Genomic DNA, 22733 nt, shown 5'->3' with positions numbered 1-22733 from the left:
CCCCTGCTCTGGAGATGAACTTTTGATTTCTCTTGTCTTGTGGGTTTGCAGTCTATTTTTCTAACTTGCATGACACGTAGCTTACCATTCGTTTGGTGGTCGCCTGTCTCGTGCATGAAGAAAGGGTGTTGTTGATCTGACTTACAAAGCCATCTTTCATCCACTAAAACTGCTGCTAATGTACATGTTGAATGTCCAACACGACTAGAAAGTAGAGCGAGACCAGAGCGGTTGTTCGTTCCTTTTTGCTTGCAATCTCCAGTCCCCCATCTTGGGGTTACTGGGGCAGCATTGGGCATAAACTGGCAAGCATCCAAACATGACCAAAAGTTTTGAGAGACAGATGAATGGGAGAACGGTTGGCGACGGGCAATGCTTGTAATGTTACTGCTCACCTGTCTTTTTATGAGTGTGTGTGTGCGTGTTTGAGGAAGAGAGACAACTTGAGAGTATTTGTACCTTTTTGGTTCAATTGCATGTGTGCAAGTCTGGTCTTGTACGTTTGTGTACATTTATACCTCATTGTGTGAGTACTGTACTCCCTTATGTATCTGTAACCCATGTGTCCTACTACTGGTCGCACTTTGTGTGTTTGTGAGAGAGAGAGAATGTGTGTGTACTCGTTGTACAGTCAACTTCTCTGTCAGATTTTGTCTGCACTCATGATCTGGTGGCAATAAAGGACTTTTCATTATTTGGTATACCCTTTTCATGAGCTCACTTTTTTTTTTTCAAGCAGAGCAGCCAAATTCAATAATAGACCTTTCAATTGTGTGATTGACACAAAGGCCTCAAGTATTTAATTTTTAGTTTTGTTGCATTGTCATTATAAATACGTACGTCATACCAGCATTTAAATGAAACAATTTTAGACATTTAATGCTGAAAAGGATACGCATTAGTAAATGGACTGATGTTAATTCCATGCATAATTGAAACCATCCATCCATCCATTTCTACCGCTTGTCCCGTTCAGGGTCGCGGGAGGTGCATGAATTCATCTCATCCCGCATTCGGGCGGAAGGCGGGGTACACCCTGGGCAAGTCGCTTCCTCATCGCAGCACCAACACCGATAGACAGACAACATTCACACACTACTAGGGCCAATTTAGTGTTGCCAAACAACCTCCATAATTTAAACATTTTCGTTAATGATCCTTGTGTGATCATGGAGCTGCAAAAAAAAATTAATTGCTTCGCCACTCCGCCTGTAGCGCCTTCTATCGGGCATCAAGTGTAGTTACATCAAATGAAGTTTGCAACCGAAGGAAATCCCGCACGATTGAGTAGAATAGTGTAACTAATACATGGCACACTTTAAACTAATCATACAGATAACATATGGCATTTACACAAATGGGTTCTGACTGCAAACGACGGCGTGGTCCAAAACACGTTGTCAAGTACAACTATTGCAACCAAAATACATATCGTGACTTTGCAAAACACCTTTCATGTGATGATTCGCGAGTTCAACATCGTGTGCTCCTTTTTTAATTACTCTAAAACCTTTATTGCTTACGTGCTCCGCCATGACTCTATAAGCGGAAATGACGCATTTTCTAGGCTACCGTAACGCCCACGGAGTTGACCAATCACGACAGGATATATTTTGAACGACACATTCATCTGCCAATAAGATTCATACTTCTGATGTAAACGTCAGTGTCCGCCATTGTGGTGCGGCTTCCATTTCCCTCGGATTCGCCTCGTCGTCGGTGCGCGCTGTCGAAGCAACTGGAAATTTCGGTGGATTTTAGGTATGTATTTGTCTATTTCGCGTTAAAAGTATAGTGGAGTGTTAGATATTAACACAGCAACAGTAACAAATGCAAAATGTTTTATTTTCAGCCCTCGTGTTGGTAACATGTAGCAGGTTGCTAACGTTAGCTTGCCTATAGCAACTGCTGGGCAGCGCACACAGCAGGAAGTGCTAACGTTTAGCCTCTTTGTCGCAACCCGTATCGCTGTTCACGTGTGGACGCAACTAAACGTCGGAGCAGTAATTTATTTGTAAACTAATTCAACCTTCACACCAGTAAAATGTAGCAGGTTGCTAATATTGGCCTTCCGATAGCAACTGCTTAGCAGGTTTTGCAGGGTGCGCTGCCAACAGTTAGCGTCTTTGTAGCTACCATTATCGCCTTTCACACGTGATAGCAACTAAACGTAAGAGCGTTACTTTATTTTGCAATACACTTTAATACATAACTTGTATTATAATGAAAATGTAAGGTCGCTTTTGTCTTTGGTTGGATGCACTCCATAAAGGTGTGCGTGTAAATTTTTTTAAATGTACTTTAATTAAACAGCATTATCAGACAAGTGTTGTAAAGACGATTCTAGTGATAAATGAGCATTATTTTCCTGTGATAACTTAAGAAATATATGGACTTTTAAAACCGGTAAAAATGCACAAATTTACGGTTAACCTGATACAAAGTCAATGGGGCTCAATATTTTAGGTGGGACCTTTTTTTTCCTGATAAGAAGGCCCTACCTTTATTTACTCAGTTTTGAAAAGGTTCGTATACTTGGAAAACTTGTTAAACAAAGAAACAGACAAGAGGTTTCACAGTCAGTGTTTTTAAAATATTGATTACATTTATGAAATTAGAATTTGGAATTATAGAAAAAGTTGCGTAAACATGGCTGGTCGGACTCATGAGTCACATCACAAACGGCCAGGAAATCTGCAGGTCCAATAAAATCTGCAAATCGAACAATTTAAGATATATATTTTGCAGACTCACAGATAAATGTATAACTTACATTGTAATAGAGATTTGAATGAGTGTTTTACTCACCGTAGATTTTTTGCAAAAGAGTTTTGTCTAGTGTAAACTTTTATCAGAGCCTTGTGGCGCGATTATGTATGTTTTATGTTCTGGATGAACTAAGATATGTTCTATGTCATGAGAATTGGAGTTTAGTGGTTATGAAAACAATGCGAACGCAGTTGAACCCTGAAAACAGCGGTCCGGTTATTTCTCACGATCAAGCATGACCACTGCAGAGATCCAACCAGAGGCGCGAACACGCACATGCCCATAAACTGTTTGCGTGTTCTCTATTAGGTCATTGATGATTTTTGTACTCGATGCAGGTCGAAAGTGCAAAGCAACAATGGTGAAGATATTTATCGGAAACCTGGCTGAGGAGACTAGCAGGGATGAAATTGAAGCCCTCTTTACTCCGTACGGAAAATTGACGGAATGTGCCAAGTACAAAAACTATGCCTTTGTCCACATGGATGACCGCAAGGCAGCGACCAAAGCCATCCGTGAGCTCCATCTCCGTAAACTCAACGGCAGGCCCATGAATGTGGAGCCCAGCAGAGGGAACAGCCAGGGTCCGGTCAAGCTTCACATCTCCAATGTAGAAAGAGGCTTCGAGAAAGAGTTACAAGCGCTCTTTGAAGAGTATGGCACCGTGTCAGAGTGTGCCATTGTGAAGAATTTTGCATTTATTCACATGACCAATTCTGATGAGGCCATGGATGCCATTAAAGGTCTGGATAACACATTGTTTCAAGGTAAGCTCAATGGATATACTTAAACATTTAATTTGTCTTTGTGGATATGAAGACATGTTTTTTCCCCCCTGCCTTTTCTTCAGGAAATTATATCCATGTTCAACTGTCAAGAAGCAAACCTGCATGGGCTCAAGAGGAGGAGGACTATCCACCGCCACCACCGCCACCTGGCAGAGGAGGCTATTACCCTCCTCCTCCTCGCTTTCATCCAGAGCCTCCCTATGGTGAACGCATGTCTGCTTACCCACCTCCACCTCCCCCACCACAACCTCCTAGACGACCCATGTATCCAGACCGTAGTTATGGCGAGCGAGAAGGCTATAGGGTGGTGGATTACTATGAGAAATTCAGAGCCCGTCCTTATGGCGCCCCAGGTTATGAAGACAGGCGCTCTGGCGCCATCCCTCCCCCACCGCCGCCACCTTCAGGAATGGGTAGGGAGCGTGTCGCAATGAGCTCCCATGATCCGTATGACCGGCGGCCTCTTCCCCCTCCTGCTATGCCCTACATGACACGGGACCGCAGCCCCATCCGACGAGCCCCGCCTCCTCCAGCTCCCCCCGCTCCGGTGGCTGGCAACGGGTACCCCTATGAGCGCACCCGTTTCACCCCGCAGACAAAACCTCAGGGATATGCACCCCCTTACGCCAGGCCCAGCTATGTGCAAGGCGGTCACCCTCCTCCGCAACCCAACTATGGCGCCTACCAGGCCCATGGTTAAAACAAAGGTGAGTACAAATTTAAGACCTCAAAAGTCCCACTCATCACATTAGGGTTTGTGTGAAAATAATTACAAATAGATTAAACGATCAGAATCCGCTCCTCCTTCGCTCAGATATAATCCAGCTAATAAATTAATCAGTGTTAGAAGCGCTAAACTATGCTGGTTATAGCATCAAAAAAGTCTTGCGTGAATCTTGAGTTAAACCCGTTCCTTGACATGTGTGGTATGTTCTCTCTCCAGGTTTAGAATATGATGAACGCCGTCTGCTGATGCGCATGGTGCTATACGCTCCCCCTTGTGTATGGTGGATTGCGTTGCGTTCGCCGGAGACTTACAGGAAGATACTGTATTGCGGACGATGCCGTTCTTAAAAACAAAACCTGCGATTCTTTGTTGCATTTACGTATATCTCTGAGCTGTCAATGCTTTTTCTGTTCTTCTGTTTTTCACTTTTCAAATTCGTGGATTGTTGGGTTTCAGTGCTTAGTTTAGCAAGTGTGGCACGCTACTTTTACCTCTTAAATGTTGGTAGAAAGACATGATTCAAATTGAAATACATCCAGTCTTTGTGAACAGAAATATTGTAGCTATTGTGTAGACTAACTGATTTTTATTTTTTACCCAAAAAAAATTAAGTTTAAAAAAAAAAAAGACTCCAGCAAATGTGTCTATTCAACTTGTGTCGCTAAGACAGACATAAAAATCGAAGATCTCTTTTCCGACCTGTACGCCTGTAAAGTCAAAATTATAGCATTGATTTCCCCTCCCTTCTTTACTTTGTTAGTCTATTTCTCAGTTTATACAGCAAAGTTATGTATGCTTTCATTTACAAGTTGCTCCCCATTCCCCCATTTTAAGTTTTTAATAAACAGATGAAACACAAAACGAAAGTTTTTAACTGTCAAGTCATTGCTCAGGCCGAGATCTTTAATCGCAGCGTGAAGATGCTTTTGCGATCTGTCATCAGTTTGAAGCTCGACACAGGGTAGGTTTGTACAGCCTGAACGTTGCGAAATGTCATTTGTTTATTGTCAATTGAAATTTTGTCCTACGCTTATTAAATTCCCTAGTTGGACGTTAAAGAAAATAAGCTTGCGATTTAAGAGTCGCTTGATATGCTCCCTGTCATTGCGAATATTAATGTATAGTTTTTAAGTAGGAACAATTATACAAATTTTGCACCTGGTCAGCCTTTTCTTTCTATAATGATTAATAGATGTCACCTTTGTGTCCGTTCTAATTTGTGCGATGTCTTGATGTTCTCAGTCTCTGCTCTTCTTAGACTCTGCAGGACATCCCATATATATAGGATGCTGATGTCTTCTTTCCACATGGAGCAGAGCAAGCCATTTTACAGTTTAGTGCTGACTCTTCTGTGCTATCTTTCTGAAATATTCGGTTGTGTTGGTTTAGTGTTGTAAAATTAGCTCTTCTTTTTTTGTCTGCAGGGTTGTCTTGGTTGATGGAATTCAATACAGAGTTGGACGTTTTTGAGCACCTTTCACTGAAGGAAGCCTGACCTGATGACCTCAAATTAGGATATTGTGGGAATTGTTTTTTCAGCCTTGAGATATTTACACATTTTAAAGTTGAAAAGTGTATGAATTTTATAGACCTGTGCCTTTAACAGTGTGAAATACAATTTTTGATACTAGGATGAGAAGTATATTTTTTTTACATTTTTATTGTCAATGCACCATTTGCACGAAGTTTGAAGGACTTTAAACTCTGACAAGATGTTTTTTAATTGCCGCCATATTGTGATCTTCACTCTTCTGTGGATATAAAGATACACTGAGTCATTTTGTGATCGTCACTCTTCTGTGGAGATAAAGATACACTGTGTTCAACAATGCGCAGTCCTTTATTTCGGAATTTGATAGGAATTGCAGACATTGAATTATTTTTAAGAGTCAGATGAATAAGCTGTTTTAAATGATGCACTGATCTGTGGTAACTAATTTGAGTACTTATAGAAAATGTAGGTAAAAGAGCTTTCAAACAATCATAACAGTATGTAAAGCATAGCTACATACAAATACTTTATTCAGTATGTAAAAGACTGTTTAGCATGAAATACAGTTCATGACTTGAATGACTTGAGTTTTACTGTAAAACTAGTCCCCCCCTTACAGTCAAAAGTAAGTCACATGGAGGGTGGTGTGTTGCAAGAATAAGTCTCATCGGTTTCCAAAGGGCCTTGGAATTCTGTTTGGGGTGTCCGCTGGGAGCCTGTTTCCATGACTGGCACGGTGCTGGGCTCACACAAAAATGTCTCCTTCATTGGAGGTGCTTGCAGGACGTCCAACTCCACCTCAAAGCTTCCTTTGGCCTCACCTGTCTCCTTGGTGATCAGCATCTCATATTGCATGAACCGGATCAGGGCCTTACTGTGGAGATCCACTCTCTCCAAGAAGTCCAGGGCTAAGCTGTTCACATACACCTTCGCCGTTTTAGACAAGTTCTGAAGAGTGAATTGCATGTCTGGGCTCCCAGGCATGCGGTAAGCGTGGACGGCCAGCTGCTTGCGGGACACACGGCGATCGACAATCGGAAAGGTGCAAACCTGGACATCACGTCCTAAAAGGAGAGGCATGTCTGCAGAATGTTTGCTTCTGTTGCCCAGAGGGAGCAGACTGTAAAAACCTTGAGTGTGCTGCTTGGGGTGGTAGAATTTGATGTGGAGGCAGGTCAAAAGATCCTCTTCTGTCTCCAATCTCTCAGACACATTCATTGTGAATAAAACCTAATATAAAAAGTTGATACAAAATAAATGTTTAGGGTGAAATGTGAATATTATATCTTCAGTGTGGTGGGATTACCTTAAATCGGTTCCTCCTAACTGAAAGTAGATGTGCTGCTACATCCAAAGTGGACTGAAGATGAACCTGGGAAAACCCAACTCTGTCGGCGCTTCCCAATTTCGTCACCGTCATGAGACAGGAAGTGGGAGGACTGCTGCGTTCAAGAATAATTTGAAAAATACACACCGAATTCTCTGCCCATGCATATATATTTATATGTTTATATTTACAAGTATATATGTTTGTACATAGGTAGATATATATGTTTGTACGGTAAATGTATGTATTTGCGTGTGTGTATATCTATTATATATATATATATATATATACAGTACAGGCCGAACTCCACATGTGTTCATTCATAGTTTTGATGCCTTCAGTGACAATCTACAATGTAAAACGCATTGAATGAGAAGGTGTGTCCAAACTTTTGGCATGTAGTGTATATAATGTATTTTCTTACCTCTTTTGAAATTTAGCATATCTGTAACATGTTACGCATTTTGTTTATTCTATAACTTACCCCTGAATCCAACATAACAGAACCGAAAGTCCCCGATGGCGCAATGTGTTGAAAATAATTAATTTAGGTCAGTTTCGACTCGAAACTGACCTAAGTTCATTAAAACACTCGGAACTTTCGAGTGTTTTAAGGTACACATGAAACCACGATTTTGGTTCCATTTGTAATTACTTACACCAAATTTAAGGACCTTACAGGAACAATTAGACAAAATGTGTCTGGTAAATACTTAATATTACAAATCTGACCAGTATGCAATCATTGTAAGCTGTGCTTTACTCATTTAAATTACATATTTTGTACTTCAGTATATTCATATCACTTTTTGTTTTTGTTCAATACTCTTTCAGTTCTTCGTGCAAGTCAACACTATCTCTGTTACTTGTGCACATTACCAGTAAAGTTACTTTAAACAATTCCACCAATGGTGGTTACGGCCATAGTTTACGTCATCACCCTGGCCAATAAGAGTCTGTGAGAAGTCAGAGTCTCAGAGAGAACCGGAAGTCGAGTTCACAGAAAGCACTCGCACGGTGCCGGTGCAACGTCATTTGCTTCTTGATAAAAGGTGAGTAAAGGAAACGATTCTACTGGCTTGAATTTCTACTGTATTGCGTAGACTGCTTAAAAACTGTATGAAAGGACATTGTAGCGATTTGTGTGTGTCCTCTTAAGTCCTACTGTTCTTTGTCCCCCCCCCAAAAAAATGGCGCCACGGCCAAGCTAGCCAAAGCTAACTGCTAATATGATATATTAGCATATAAATGAATATTTTAAACTGAAGTGTGAACTTTCATTATACACTTAAATATATAATATGTCAATACTGTGGACCTTGCATGAGTTTTCACCCTTTTGAATTATTTTATTTGCCCGGCGTTGAATGAGTGGCAGCCATTTTGCGAAGACAAAGGGGCCATTTAGACCCTCCCAGAAAGCATTCACTATATGATCCACCTCCTTTTTAAATGTGCACCTGCCATCCACACACACTATACATGGCACCACTATCTTAACCTTTCTTTGTTACAGATTGTGAAAAAATGGTGAAGATATTTGTGGGCAACTTGCCCCAAGAAGCAACTGAGGATGAAATCAAGGCCCTCTTCGCAGAGTATGGCAAAATCACAGAATGTGCCATTGTCAAAAACTTTGCATTTGTCCACATGGATGACCGCAAGGATGCTGTGAAAGCCATCAAGAACCTGCATCTCCACAATCTCCATGGCTCTGCGATCAATGTGGAGGCCAGCCACAAGAAGAACTACGGGGCGGTCAAGTTGCATGTGGCTAACGTAGAGCGTGGGGAGGATGATGACCTCCGTGCGCTTTTTGAAGAGTACGGTAGGGTCACTGAGTGTGCGGTGATCAAGAATTTTGCTTTCGTCCACATGGCAAACTCGGATGAAGCTATGGATGCCATTCAGGGGATTGACAACACTGAGTTTCATGGTAAATGTGCCACACAAGGTGTCATTATCTCAGGAGCTGTGTGTTTCACCTTCTTTTCCCCTTTCATCCAGGCAAACGCATCCATGTGCAGATTTCCAAAAGCAGGCCCAGAGGCGAAGAGCAGGAAGACTATCCTCCTCCTCCCCCAGAAGGTGGTGGCTTTTGGCCACCCCCGCACTACCCAGTAGACCGGCCTGAGCCCCCCCCACCAGGCTACATGAGAGGTCGCCCCCACATGGCCCCAGGTTACCCTGCCCCACCTCTGCCGCCACCTCCTCCCAGGCGACCTGCCTACCCTGAGCGGCCCTACGAGGGCGAGCGGGGTGGTTATGGTGTGGTAGATTACTATGAAAAGTACAGAGCCCGTCCGTACGGCTACGAAGCCCAACGCCCGGGTGGCCCGCTGCCTCCGCCGCCGCCCCCTCCCCCCAGTGTTGCGCGAGACCGTCTCATGAACCCGCCGCTCGACCCGTACGAGCGTCGGCCCCCACCACCCCCTCCTCCTCCCCCGTCTGCGTATTATGCCCGAGACCGCAGCCCACACCGAAGACCGCCAAACGGTGCAATTCCTCCTACCGGTAACGGCTACTCCTACGAGCGCTCCCATATCCCTCCTGTATCCCGGGTCCCACCATACGGAGTTCCTCGTCCCCGGGACCACTACGCGGAGCGACTACCGCCCCCACCACCGCCTCCGCCTGCACGCTACTATTAAGCAAGGCACCGACGTTTGAAGTTGAGGTGAGAATAGTCTAAAATGTCCGTGTCCTACGCCCCAGTAATATCTAGATCTCACGACGAAAGGCGTGTGCCTCAGTACTTGACTGCGTCGCTTTTGTCCGTGGCGTAGCGATGCCCGCACGACAAACTTCCAGACCAGAGCAGATCTAACGGAGCGATGCGTGGTTTGTGCCAATAGTTGCAGACGCTTCACTCATGTCATTTGCTCTTTTTTCAGGATCGTCGTTCGCCTACATTGCCAATCGCCATCATCAGATGTTCGTGACGCTATCCACTTCCTGTCTGCGGCGCAGCGCGTTAATGTTCCCCTTGAAAGCTCACTGGAGGAACAGAAATGTCGACGTCTGTTTTCATTTTGATCCAGTTTTTACATAGACCCCCTTTTCTATTTTGATTGTGCTATTGTGATGTAGGAATTTTAAGGCGTTAACTTTTTTTACGTTCTGATTTGTGACGTTTGGTAGCAGCCGGTGTTAGCCAACCTGTCATTGAGGTATCAAAATATGTTGTTTAAAGTAGTTCTGCACGTTTCTTCCTCCTTGTCGAGTTTTCACCGACCTTAGATTAGCTATGAAGATTTTAACCATCTTAAACGTTTGACCGAGTGAGGACGCAGAGCACTCGTTTGTGCTTGCATTTTGTCCACCTTGTCTTCAAATGATGTGTAGTACAAATAAACCCAACGGGGTAAAACACAAGCAAGCGTGGCGCCTTTTTAAAAAAACAAAACAAAACCATGAAATGGGTTTTCTTTCCCTGACGCGTCGCGTCGTTTATAAAAAAAGAAAAGAAAAAGTGACGCATAAACTTTTTCAAAGATATATCCATTTAGCTTTTGTCAATCTGAGGCTTGCTCGACCCTAATAGTGTTCATGCACGTTCACATTCATGCAGAGGCTTAGACCTGCAGTCGGGGCAGGGGGTGGCATCCAGAGGCTGAAGACCCTCACATACACCAGGTAAGTAAAAGGTGTGTTTTGACCAGGTGATCTCAGCAATTGGAGAAAGATGTTTGCTGTACACTTCATTATATTCCTCTTGACTAAAACAGGCATCTGTAAGTGCAATGAAATTGCTTCCTTTTTTAGGGAAATAAAATTCATTGAATTACGGGCAGTATTCTTACTTGTGTGAGTAAAGTAAATACAATAATTGTCTATTACATGTGGAATCATCTGTAGTTGGGTAAAAAGTTTTTCAAACTATACAATTTTATTTTCTTCTAAAAATTGTAAAGCCCAAAATAAGCCTGCAACAGTTGAGTCATTTTATGAAATGTTTTCTATTATATTGGTGTAATGTTAACGACCAGCAGAGGGAGCTGTCTGCTTTGCTTTTACATGCAACTGCGTTATCTGTTATTTCACTCATTTTAGTGTAAAATTGCTATATATCCCAATAAATATCAAAACGTTTACATAAAAAATAGGGAAGGGTGAAATGGTCTGAGATCTACAACCTTAATTGGATTGCATTTAGTGATGGATATCAATGTTTTTAACTCATCTGGAATATATCTCACGTTACTGCAGGTGTAATCGGTAGTGGTAACCCTACTTAATTTCTTGGTATTTTCTCAGAACTATTGATCTAATATGCTAATTCACTGTTAACGGTTGGTTACTTTCTGTTGCAACATCCTAAAATATAATACGTAGTTATTCTTCTGTTTGGATACTTCGTTTTCGGCCAATTTGGAATTCATATAAATGATTACATTTTTAATCATAAATATAATGGCGGTGTAACATATCAATTGAATATTTAAATTATTTCCTTAAATTAGTTTTGAGCAAAGTGAATAACTGCAAAATAACTCAACATAAAATATTTTTACCTCTGATTTGAAATGGTTTTTTTTGCCCTTTTTAAATTTGTGATGGTTTGACCATGTTCCTTGAATCCTTTAAGCCCTCTGACTTATTTCTTGTTTGTAAACAGAACGATTTTGTTTTTAAAAAAAAAGATCTAATCACTAGTGTCGACCATATACTAAGTATCATAATTGTTGGTATTTGTCCTAAAGTGGTTAACATGGCTTAGTATGCCATGTTAACTATTCCTTGTCCTCCAGTGATAATGACACCTGCGAAATTTGCTGGACTATTAAAATCGTTATCGTCTGCTGAATTTGTATTGTGTGTGTATATATCGCACAAACCTGTTTGGAAGTGGAAGCCACACTTTCATTAGAGTTCAATATATCAAGCCATTTTTGCAAGATTGATTGTTTCTGATAAACTTATACAGTAATTCAGTTTTAGATTTTTTTTTTTTTTAAATATGCAAGTTCAATTAAAAAAAAGGACATTTTAAACTGAAATATCAGGCTTCTGAAAAGTTTGTGCATTTTTAGGGGTTGTCGCGTAACCAGAATTTCAGTAGTCACTGCTGATCCTTAAGCTCAATATTTTTTTGTGGTATTAAATAAGCCTATTTGATACCACAATAAACAAACTGAACATGCCACTTTAAATGAGGGCTGTTTCGAACTGTCAAGTGCATACCACCGCTACACTTCAACATCTTTTTGCACAGAATTTAACTCTCTTTACCAGTTGCCAAGAGGTATACATTCAAAGAACAGCAAATTGCGCCCAGTATATTAATATAAGCCATATTGTGCTCAAACATATGCTCATAAATAACAGCCAACTGTTCAAAAAAGAACAGCAGTGGTGTGGATCCTTCAACTACATAAACAATACTTTTCTTAATATACTTTCAACATATAGTGGTAGCATGATGTGTAATTTTTTCATGAAATGGGCTAATAAAAAAGCTCAAACATTTCAGTCTTTTCTCATTGCTATACTCTTGTCCTTATTTTTAAATTTTTGTTAATTTCATTTCTGTAATGTTCCACAAACCCATAAAACGTTAAGTGTTCAGAAAATGGCCTTCAGGCCAAACTGTGTTTACTTGGTGAAATAAGTACACGAGTGGTGTTCAAACAACGGAAGAATGTCTCAATGCTTTGTTTTCTTAGCACGTACAGAATTGATAATAGTCGCTGCGGTAATGCACACTCCCCCTGGGCTTGTATTGGCGAATCTCCGCACTCCCTGTGTGGCATTTACTTTTGTGACCGCTTGTTTTTAATGACCAAATGATACACATCTGAATATAATATAAATATAACGTTCAAGTGCATCACAGATCACTTCTGCCACAGTTAATTCTTTGGCAAACCAGGCATGTATGAGGTGTGCTGTCAAGCTGAGTTACGCCACACCTACAGTTACACTGCCATTGCACACACAGTCCATATCTCTAGTAGGTAAGATACATTTTACGATGCATAATACAATGCCTGTGATCGGCCTATTCAGATAAACTAGTTGATACCTAATTCGCTTTCCTACCTTCAGAAACAAGGAAGATTCAGTAATTTGCGAAAGGTGAATGTGGAAATAGTGTCAAAGCGCTTTGAGTTCCTTAAAAAGGTAGAAAAGCGCTATACAAGTATAACACATTTACATTTGTTAAAAGCTATTATGCTGTTATTACATATTGTTTTACAAAAAGCTGCACAACTCTCGGTCGTATTTAATCCATCAATTCCAACTCAATGATATTTTAACATCTGTAGAGTTCAGCATACGAAAAGGGTTAGAACATTTAAAAAAAATCTTAATTGATGATAAATACATGTATTTACTATGATTGGTGATTTATTTTTGCATACTCCTAAAGATCAAGAATTACACACACACTTTTAAAGTAAATGACAGGAAATTCCCCAATTATGTTGTGTAAACAAATATATTTTGCCTGGTTATATGTTCAGTTTGTAATAACTTTGTGCCAGTCGAATCTTTCGACTCATGTTATACTGGTTGTGAATATACTTTTTTTAAACTAGCGATCGCGACAATTTAAATTAAATATAAATAAAAAATTGATACCAAACTGAAGGGGAAACTTTAAAAAACATGATAAACCAGTTTTTGAAGTATAAAAATGCATACAACCAGCAATTAAAGCCTAATATTATGGAGATGCTCCAGTACTTATGTATGTTCTTTTACATAAAGACATTAAAATAATGCCGTTCACCGACTTTTTGACCAGCTATCGAACTAATTTGACGACCAATTGCCAGTTACTATACTAATATGTGAATTAGTAGTCATTGTTCATGTAAAAGAGGCGTTCAAAATTAAAATACTTTTTCAGCATATGTCAGTTGTTAGATAGCTGTACATAATAATGCATCACATTTTTACAACCAATGATGCCAGAGATTATTTTTTAACCTTTTTGACCCTGTGGCCCACTCATAACACTGAATTAGTAATCTTACTCTAAATATCAATCAATCTTTATTTATATAGCCCTAAATCACAAGTGTCTCAAAGGGCTGCACAAGCCACAACGACATCCTCGGTACAAAGCCCACATACGGGCAAGGAAAAACTCACCCCAGTGGGACGTCGATGTGAATGACTATGAGAAACCTTGGAGAGGACCGCATATGTGGGTAACCCCCCCCCCTCTAGGGGAGACCGAAAGCAATGGATGTCGAGTGGGTCTGACATAATATTGTGAGAGTCCAGTCCATAGTGGATCCAACATAATAGTAAGAGTCCAGTCCATAGTGGGGCCAGCAGGACACCATCCCGAGCGGAGACGGGTCAGCAGCGCAGAGATGTTCCCTGCCGATGCACAGGCGAGCGGTCCACCCCGGGTCCCGACTCTGGACAGCCAGCACTTCATCCATGGCCACCGGACCTGTGCACCCCCGCCCCTCAAGGAAAAGGGGAGCAGAGGAGAAAAGAAAAGAAACGGCAGATCAACTGGTCTAACAGGGGGGCTATTTAAAGGCTAGAGTATACAAATGAGTTTTAAGATGGGACTTAAATGCTTCTACTGAGGTAGCATCTCTAATTGTTACCGGGAGGGCATTCCATAGTACTGGAGCCCGAATAGAAAACGCTCTATAGCCCGCAGACTTTTTTTGGGCTCTGGGAATCACTAATAAGCCGGAGTTCTTTGAACGCAGATTTCTTGCCGGGACATATGGTACAATGCAATCGACAAGATAGGACGGAGCTAGACCGTGCAGTATTTTATACGTAAGTAGTAAAACCTTAAAGTCACATCTTAAGTGCACAGGAAGCCAGTGCAGGTGAGCCAGTATAGGCGTAATATGATCAAACTTTCTTGTTCTTGTCAAAAGTCTAGCAGCCGTATATGATCCGTATCCAATAATTATATCTAACCTACTTACAGTTCAACAGGATGAACCTTGTCAAATGATATGAAAGCATGTGTTAATCACAAAAGATTGATTACAAAAATTAATACTTATCAAATATACTTATTAAGAATGGACTCATAAAAACTGATTAAAAATAAATGTACATATACAGTACCCTCCCAAAAATCTAATTTATTAAGTAATACATGTTTCTTAAACTGTCAATAAAAATAAAGTACAAATGAAAATACAGCTTCACCACAGTCACAGTTTTTGCACTTTTTAACCTCTATTACTTTAGTTCCAGACTTCTTTTGTTTGTTTGATATTGTCATTACTGCCACAGGTGGTTGAAACGTGTTTTAAAACTTAGTACTGCTGCGACCCATATGGACCATAGCTGAGAAACAGCTATGTTTAAGAAACACTCAAGAGTTCAGGTCATGTGAGTTTGCAGGTCAATCAAGCACAGTAACAAAACGGTCTTTGAATCCTGCATATTTTGGTACCTTTGGCATTGTCAGCATCTCCTAAAACTTGTTAGCAGAAGAATTGTTATGGTCGATGGCTGCGATAACTGCATGTGAACCTCAGAAAAGAAAGTGGACCAACACCAGCAGCTGACATTGCAGCCCAAATCATCACAGACCTTGGAAAAGTCACACTGGACTTAATCTGAAAAGCAGACGTTGGACGACAGAGCAACCGTACAGTTCTTTTTCTCTACAGCCAAGGTAAGACGGTTCTGAAATTTCCTCTGGTTCAGGAGTGGCTTGACACGAAGATTGCAATGTTTGTAGCACTCTTAAATCAACCTGTGGTTACAGAGGCTCTAGATGCACTAACCCCAGTCGCAGTCCACTCACTCCTGAAGCCCCCTCAAATGTTTCATTAGCTTTTGCTTGAAGACCCTTTCATGGTGTACTTTTCACACTTATCCTTTTCACTCAACTTCCTATGAATATGCTTGCACATGTGCTGTGTGCAGCCAACTTCTTCAACATGGACCTTTTGTTGGTTACCCCATCAATTGTTTACAGTGCCTATACTTACACAGACGAAGAAACCATAAGACTCAGGAAAACAATATTCACAATTTTATGATGCACTGAATTTTGTATTTTCATGCAAACAAAATAAAGGCTTGAAATGTCCAATTTTATGTGGAATACATTTAAATAATCTATGGGTTTCCCTTTCTGAGTGACATGTGGCATTCTCTATTTTTCATTATCTAAAAGTCCTGTAAAACTGTTTGCAAATCAGTTTTTAAAGTGTTTTTTTTATTTTTATTTTTTAGCTAGACTGACTTTGGGCTGATTTTCTTTTGTGTGTGCGCTAAACAGTGTTGGGTTAGTTACTGAAAACCAGTTATTAGTTACAGTTACTAGTTACTTTATTTCAAAAGTAACTCAGTTACTAACACCAAAAAGTAATGCGTTACTGTGAAAAGTAACTAGTTACTTCTTTTTTAATTTTTTTTTTTTTTAAGGCTCTCATTAATGCCCTTTTAGCCTTCATTTCAGTACTGTTATTACACTGCAGAATAATACAATCTGTTGATCAACTTGACATGCACTTGCATCACTGAACTCTGCTAAGCAATGTGGTCTACATACAACACACAAAGACAAATATATGTTTCAAAGGGCCAATTTATTACAGGCCAGAACAAATTGACAAAACTATTCTAAATATCTGCAACATAACATACATAAGTAACAAACAGCATAATAACAACATAGCTGTAAAGCTGGCTTCACCCAAGGAAGGCACACATGACATACACAAAGCCTAACCAGGCATTTTTTTCTCTCAAGGAATTGTGAAATAAAATCATGTCTTCAGGAAATCAACACTGTACTGAAGCCCCAAACACTCTACGCATTTCCCCAGTTTTAGTTTAGACATAAGAAAAGTTTGGCCTGGCCCACGAGGATCCCTCTTTCTGTTTGTGAACTTTATAGTCTATACATTTAGAGTGATGTGATAATCAAACACTCTAGAAGTCTAGAATGAAAGAGCAACAGTATATAAGAGAATTGACAGAGTGTGTACCTTCACTGCTGAATGATGAGCAAAGGCAGAGTTGGGAGAGTTTTCTTTAGCTCGCTTTCCATGTTTATGTACTCACTGTCCACTGTGTCCAGGTACGTGGAACATGTTCTCCGTGCCATTTGCTGGCTCACATAATCTTATTTGACATTAATGTTACACAAAGCAACAAGCCTACTGCATGATATCGGAGTACACACACTCAGCGTGGACGTCATTCCTCTGTCTGGTTATCCTTCTTACCTCCTCAGCTTTCAAATCAGTGTATTGGAGATTTGTGTCTTCATCACCCTGGCAAAAATGTATCATTATTATGGGGATATTTGGATATATTTATAATCTTTAGCATAGACATGGTGTACAACAGGCATGTCCAAAACCCTGTCTGTGGGCCATATACAGATTTTCTTTAACTAAAATAACATTTTAAGCCATACTAAAATAGAAATAGACAAAAGGTGAAAACAACGAGGTGCCTTGCTTTGGATATTCAGGAAAAATCAAAATACAATCGCAAACTATAAGAAATTCTTCAAAAACTAGAGTTGTATCATCGACAATTACTGTTGCCTTTAATCGACTCAAAAATAGGGAATTATTTGTTAATGTATTGACATTTTAGCTTGACAAACTTTGCATTAACTGCATTTATATATGTAGGAATGAATGTACGCAGAGACAAAATGTCGATATCAGATGTACACTACTGGCTTAGGTCCTGCAATCAGATGCATGTTTTGCAGTAATAGTGTATTATTACATAGTAAACAACTGTTCAATAATTTATTTTGTGGACAAAATTAACATAGTAAATAATTAAGTAAAAACAAATTTTTTTCTTCTAAATTGTATGGTTTAGTTTAATATTTAAGGATTGACAGAAAACCAGGTGTACATATTTTAAAATGTAATAATAATAATGGATTAGATTTTATATTGCGCTTTTTTATTATTAGATACTCAAAGCGCTCACAGAGAAGTGGGAACCCATCATTCATTCACACCTGGTGGTGGTAAGCTACATTTGTAGCCACAGCTGCCCTGGGGTAGACTGACGGAAGTGAGGCTGCCAGTTTGCGCCTACGGCCCCTCCGACCACCACCTATCATTCATTCATCATTCTTTCACCAGTGTGAGCGGCACCGGGGGCAAGGGTGAAGTGTCCTGCCCAAGGACACAACGGCAGCGATTTGGATGTCAAGAGGCGGGGAGCGAACCTCTAACCATCAGATTTCTGGCACAGCCGCTCTACCCACTATGCCATACCGCCCCTGTAAAATGTATATTCAAATATTTCATTTTAACAACATAGCTACCTTCAAGTGGAGAATAACTTAGGCTCCTCTTTTGTTTTGTCTTTCTTTTACTTGCTCATATTTTAAATAACGGTTTGACCGTTGATTGCTAGCAAAAAATGGCAGTGCCACAGAGCCAATCAATGTCTCCATTCAATAAAGTAACATGCATTTTGGATGGTAAAAAGTGCAGGGGACCAAAACTGCCCTTTGAAAAACATGGCTTATATGTCAGTGTTATTCACCTGGCGGCCTGGGGGTCAAACCTGGTCTGGGAATGACACTAAAATCTTGCGAGACAAACATTTTCGCAGCAAATTCCTAAATACACTGGAGTGCTCATGTTGTATAGATGAACCTGGACCACTGTAAACACATTGGCAGATTCCTGCATTGACATTTAGCCTTGCTAACAAACATAGAACATTGGGGTCCAAACTTGTGATTTAACAATCTGGGGCATTCATCAATGCATCCCTTTTTTTTGGCAGTTACACATTTTTTTCGTAATGTAATTTATGTAACTAAGGTGTTTACTTCAGATGCAGTCAGTTGTCATTTGTTCAATTCCTTTATAGTAGTGTTCCTCAAGGTTCCGTTTTAGATCCTCTCTTTTTCATCATTTGGGCTTTTCAACTTTTGGCCTGTGAAGTCAGTTCAAAAAACCTTTGAGAAACTCATGTTTGCAGAAGTTCTTTAGAGACAGCAGATCTCTCCTGGAACTCTGACAAAATAAATAGACCAAAATAAAATGTCTAATTTAGCGGACGCTGGTTCTCCGGAATATACAAAATAAGACTGATAGTGAGGGGAGAACTACGGCCCCCGAAACATTTAGTTAAATATCCCTGTCCTGTATAGTGCTTTGTACAGTATTTGGATAATCAGGGATGATTTATTAGTCCAAATTGTGGAGAAAACGACTTTAAAAAAATTCAACAGACATAGCTTTAAGTTCACGTCAATTGGGCGTTAATGACTTGAAAATTACCAAAACGATGAATTAAGAATTAAAAAAATATTGTTGATTAAAATATCTTATTTGACTGTAAAAGTTACTATTAACTACTTGGCATATTTTGACCTACATCAGACGGGTTACAGCATGTTTATTAACAAACAAAAGTTTAATAATATGAAACGGCCCTATTTTACTGCATGTAGACCTCAGTGGAAAACATTTGGAGTTTGGACACCCCTGCTGTCCAACCACATTCATAAGGAAAAATCAATACAGAAAGTAAATAAATGGCATCTGAGACACAAAACATGTACCTCCTCCGGAGCCGAGGCAGTATGTGATGGTTGTCGTGGGTCTAGTTAGGGGAAAGAGAACCTCTTTCAAAATGAATGTACTTCATAAATGATGCACTTTGCAATGAGGCACAGACTTGAACTCGCATTCTTACCTGCCTGATCCTGTGTCTTCTTCTTTATGTTACAGGCCAAGATGACAATCACCAAGACGGAGAAGGCCAAAGCTCCACTTAAGATGTACAACAGCAACGTGTCACCTGCAGACGGAAGCGTTATTTGTAGGCAAAGCACTCAGCAGCCACACCAACTGAGTCCCTTACGTTCAAAGGTCACGGTGGTGCCCTTCCCAAACAGGATGTGTCCACACATGGCCACGGCACAGTAGTACGTCCCCACGTCTGCGTCGTTCAGTCCGCTCATCGGTACCTCGTAAAAGCAGGTGCCGTTGGACCTCCTCCCTTCTGAAGCGTGAATGATCCCTGGGCCGGATCCGGGCTCGTTCCGGAGCCAGTAAACATGGTGTTTCTCGTCACAGGAGGACCCGGTTTGGACGGTGCAGCTCAGAGTCAAATTACCTCCATGGAGGATGCTCTTAGATGCTGGCTGCTTTACGGATGCTGGGATGTCCCAAGCGGAGGCTCTCACCTCCACTAAAATACTCTCATGGAATTGACAGATGGACAAATAATTAAATAGGCAGAAGTAGGTCCCAGAGTCTGACATTTGCACCTGTGAGATGTTCAAGCAGCTCCTGTCGGAGAGAACTGTCAGGCTAAGGCGGGATTGCTCCTCCGGTTGGCCATGAAGTTTGTTCCCATAGTCTTGGATGTAGGAGCTGGACAGCAGTGTTGGTTTCTTCCCAGGCGTTTGCTTGTACCAATAGAACATTCCGACATCAACCCCCGTGTTTAAACACTCCAAAGTCACGTTTTGCCCCGCTTGAACCTGCAGATGGTGCATGTTCGACGACGACCTCTGACCTTTTGTATGAGCTAGTAAATGACAAGACAAAGTTATGGATGCTCATTATCAGTTTAGTAAGGACACCAGTCAAAAACTTTATCTGCAATCATCACAGGAATCTCGTTAGTGGAGGTAATGGAGAGGGGAGAGGGTCCTCACCTAGTGTCCACAGGAGGAGACAAGTGACCACACGGAGCGTCATTTTGTTGTCTTAATGATGAAGGAGCAGCTTTATGAGGTCTCTATACTGTCTTCACTCTTCGGCCAATCAGAAGTGTGTGTGTGTGTGTTTCCGCTAATGTAAACTTCAATGTCTTATCAGTCTCCCTCATCACATCCTGTTTGGTTCATGCAAGTGTTTATAACACACGTACACACCTACAGCATAATAGGAGCAGCAAGTAAAGACCTCTAACAAATTACTGTAATAGTAACTACTGTATATTGTGTACAAAAATGGCTGAATCATTAGCATTTATTTGTATCTTTAAATTAACCTTGGATTTGCAATGGTGTCATGTGTCCACTGGGTCGCAGAGCACACCATATTTTGCAATATAAAGTAAGCCGACAGTATGTGCTATAAACCTACACTTTTGTTTTCACACAGTTAATCGACAGTTACTCACTCACTGGAGTGGTTTTTGTCAGTGGTTAGAATTATAGTGAAATTTAACAGTACACTTACTGTATTAAATAGTAGCAAATACAAATGAAGAAAGAATAATTCAATGAAAGCATGTTTAATTGGCACAAGTTCAGTTCAGTTCAGTTTATTTTGAAGATGCATACAACACAATTAGAATTTAATGCATCACATATTTCGAGTTGTTTCATTACAGCATGTTCGAAAAGGAGTAGGAAGAAGCAGAGCTTATTCATTTTGACCCCTTTTTATATTATAGCAGTCACTATGTTGTTTTCTTCCGCGGCAAGCGGCGGCTCTATGGTATTTTTTTCACATACCTTGCACCGGCCACAGCTGTGTCAGCCTTTCTTGTATATCACTTGTGTGCTCAGAAGCGTTTCAAATATGTCCAACTCTTTCGTTGTTTGAGTTAGCATTGAACTATTTAGCCCCTGGTTTTTCGGCACCTTCGGTTCGCTTACTTTTGCGAATCCGTGCTTCCCGCCAGGCAGAGTTGAACTCGAATATGTTAGCAAGCTGCCCTGTAGCTGTGTTCAGAATCAGGAATTACAGTTTTTTTAGTCAAAACTGTTGTCGGAAGCGGAGATCTTCTAGTTCAGTGGTTCTCAACCTTTTTTCAGTGATGTACCCCCTGTGAACATTTTTTTAAATTCAAGTACCCCCTAATCAGAGCAAAGCATTTTTGGTTGAAAAAAAGAGATAAAGAAGTAAAATACAGCACTATGTCATCAGTTTCTGATTTATTAAATTGTATAACAGTGCAAAATATTGCTCATTTGTAGTGGTCTTTCTTGAACTATTTGAAAAAAAAGATATAAAAATAACTAAAAACGTGTTGAAAAATAAACAAGTGATTCAATTATAAATATGTCCACAAAAAATCTAGCTGTCAACACTGAATATTGCATTGTTGCATTGTAATGAATGGAATAGCCTACTTGATGTGATGTTCAGTTTATGAACCTACATTCATATTTTGTTGAAGAAGGATTTTTGAATTGTTGCTATTTTTAGAATATTTAAAAAAAATCTCATGTACCCCTTGGCATACCTTCAAGTACCCCCAGGGGTACGCGTACCCCCATTTGAGAACCACTGATCTATACAGCCTCCCTTGGAAACAAGAGAAGAGGACATTACATTTTTTAATTATCTTGACGGTCGAGCTGTCAAATGTAACGAGTTAATCGTGCGATTAATCACAAAAAATATGGACTTAATCATTTATGTACGCAGATTAATCACATAATTCATTTTTGATTGCATATGTTTCTTTACATTAACTAATGGATAGTTACCTGAAACTGTGACATTCTCACAATAAAATTGCATTTGTGTCAAAATGTTAGTTTAAAAAAAAAAAAAAAATAATGTTTTACTGTGAATAATCACGATTAAAAAGTGTGATTCATTTTATTTAAAACAACAATGGTTTGACAGCACTAACAAGTTACTTCATGCAGTTAATCACAAAAAATATTACATTAATCATGTATTAAAGAAGATTATTCATGCATTTATAATTTTTTTT

The 22733-nt window shown here is 40.2% G+C and overlaps 4 protein-coding genes across 8 annotated transcripts; 2 read left to right on the top strand and 2 right to left on the bottom strand.

Moving 5' to 3' along the window:
* The first annotated feature begins 1648 nt into the window (after nucleotides 1-1648).
* Nucleotides 1649-6113, top strand: LOC133606418 (RNA-binding protein 4.1-like). 4 transcript variants are annotated; one of them, XR_012050464.1, is made up of 5 exons: nucleotides 1649-1761; nucleotides 3108-3536; nucleotides 3620-4264; nucleotides 5543-5616; nucleotides 5709-6113. XR_012050464.1 is itself a non-coding variant. In XM_072913208.1 (4 exons), the coding sequence occupies exons 2-3, from the start codon at nucleotides 3128-3130 to the stop codon at nucleotides 4255-4257; spliced, it is 1047 nt and encodes a 348-aa protein (XP_072769309.1). In that variant the 5' UTR covers nucleotides 1649-1761; nucleotides 3108-3127; the 3' UTR covers nucleotides 4258-4264; nucleotides 5709-6113. The 4 variants fall into 4 exon arrangements, 1 of the variants encoding a protein (XP_072769309.1); XR_012050463.1 differs by having other exon boundaries at nucleotides 5527-5616; XR_012050462.1 differs by having other exon boundaries at nucleotides 4501-5616.
* Nucleotides 6114-6278: 165 nt separating this feature from the next.
* On the bottom strand, nucleotides 6279-7182 carry tifa (TRAF interacting protein with forkhead associated domain). The gene is made up of 2 exons (XM_061960368.2): nucleotides 7083-7182; nucleotides 6279-7006 (listed from the first exon to the last, which is right to left on the bottom strand). Exon 2 carries the CDS (start codon nucleotides 6992-6994, stop codon nucleotides 6407-6409), a length of 588 nt encoding a protein of 195 aa, XP_061816352.1. The 5' UTR covers nucleotides 6995-7006; nucleotides 7083-7182; the 3' UTR covers nucleotides 6279-6406.
* Nucleotides 7183-8028: 846 nt separating this feature from the next.
* Nucleotides 8029-10478, top strand: LOC133606420 (RNA-binding protein 4.1-like). The gene is made up of 4 exons (XM_061960369.2): nucleotides 8029-8155; nucleotides 8620-9039; nucleotides 9111-9780; nucleotides 9998-10478. The coding sequence occupies exons 2-3, from the start codon at nucleotides 8631-8633 to the stop codon at nucleotides 9752-9754; spliced, it is 1053 nt and encodes a 350-aa protein (XP_061816353.1). The 5' UTR covers nucleotides 8029-8155; nucleotides 8620-8630; the 3' UTR covers nucleotides 9755-9780; nucleotides 9998-10478.
* A 6121-nt stretch (nucleotides 10479-16599) lies between these two features.
* On the bottom strand, nucleotides 16600-20817 carry LOC133605725 (uncharacterized). Of its 2 annotated transcripts, XM_072913123.1 has the most exons (6): nucleotides 20713-20807; nucleotides 20536-20582; nucleotides 19911-20460; nucleotides 19743-19847; nucleotides 19609-19649; nucleotides 16600-17329 (listed from the first exon to the last, which is right to left on the bottom strand). In XM_072913123.1, exons 1-6 carry the CDS (start codon nucleotides 20753-20755, stop codon nucleotides 17213-17215), a joined length of 903 nt encoding a protein of 300 aa, XP_072769224.1. In that variant the 5' UTR covers nucleotides 20756-20807; the 3' UTR covers nucleotides 16600-17212. The 2 variants fall into 2 exon arrangements, with proteins under 2 accessions (XP_072769224.1, XP_061814983.1); XM_061958999.2 differs by having other exon boundaries at nucleotides 19911-20582; nucleotides 20713-20817.
* Nucleotides 20818-22733: the final 1916 nt, after the last annotated feature.

The sequence above is a fragment of the Nerophis lumbriciformis genome, linkage group LG05 (genome assembly GCF_033978685.3).
Source record: "Nerophis lumbriciformis linkage group LG05, RoL_Nlum_v2.1, whole genome shotgun sequence".
NCBI classification, from domain to species: domain Eukaryota; kingdom Metazoa; phylum Chordata; class Actinopteri; order Syngnathiformes; family Syngnathidae; genus Nerophis; species Nerophis lumbriciformis.
The sequence above is the reverse complement of the archived record's forward strand: the minus strand, read 5'-3'. Positions and strand labels throughout refer to the sequence as shown.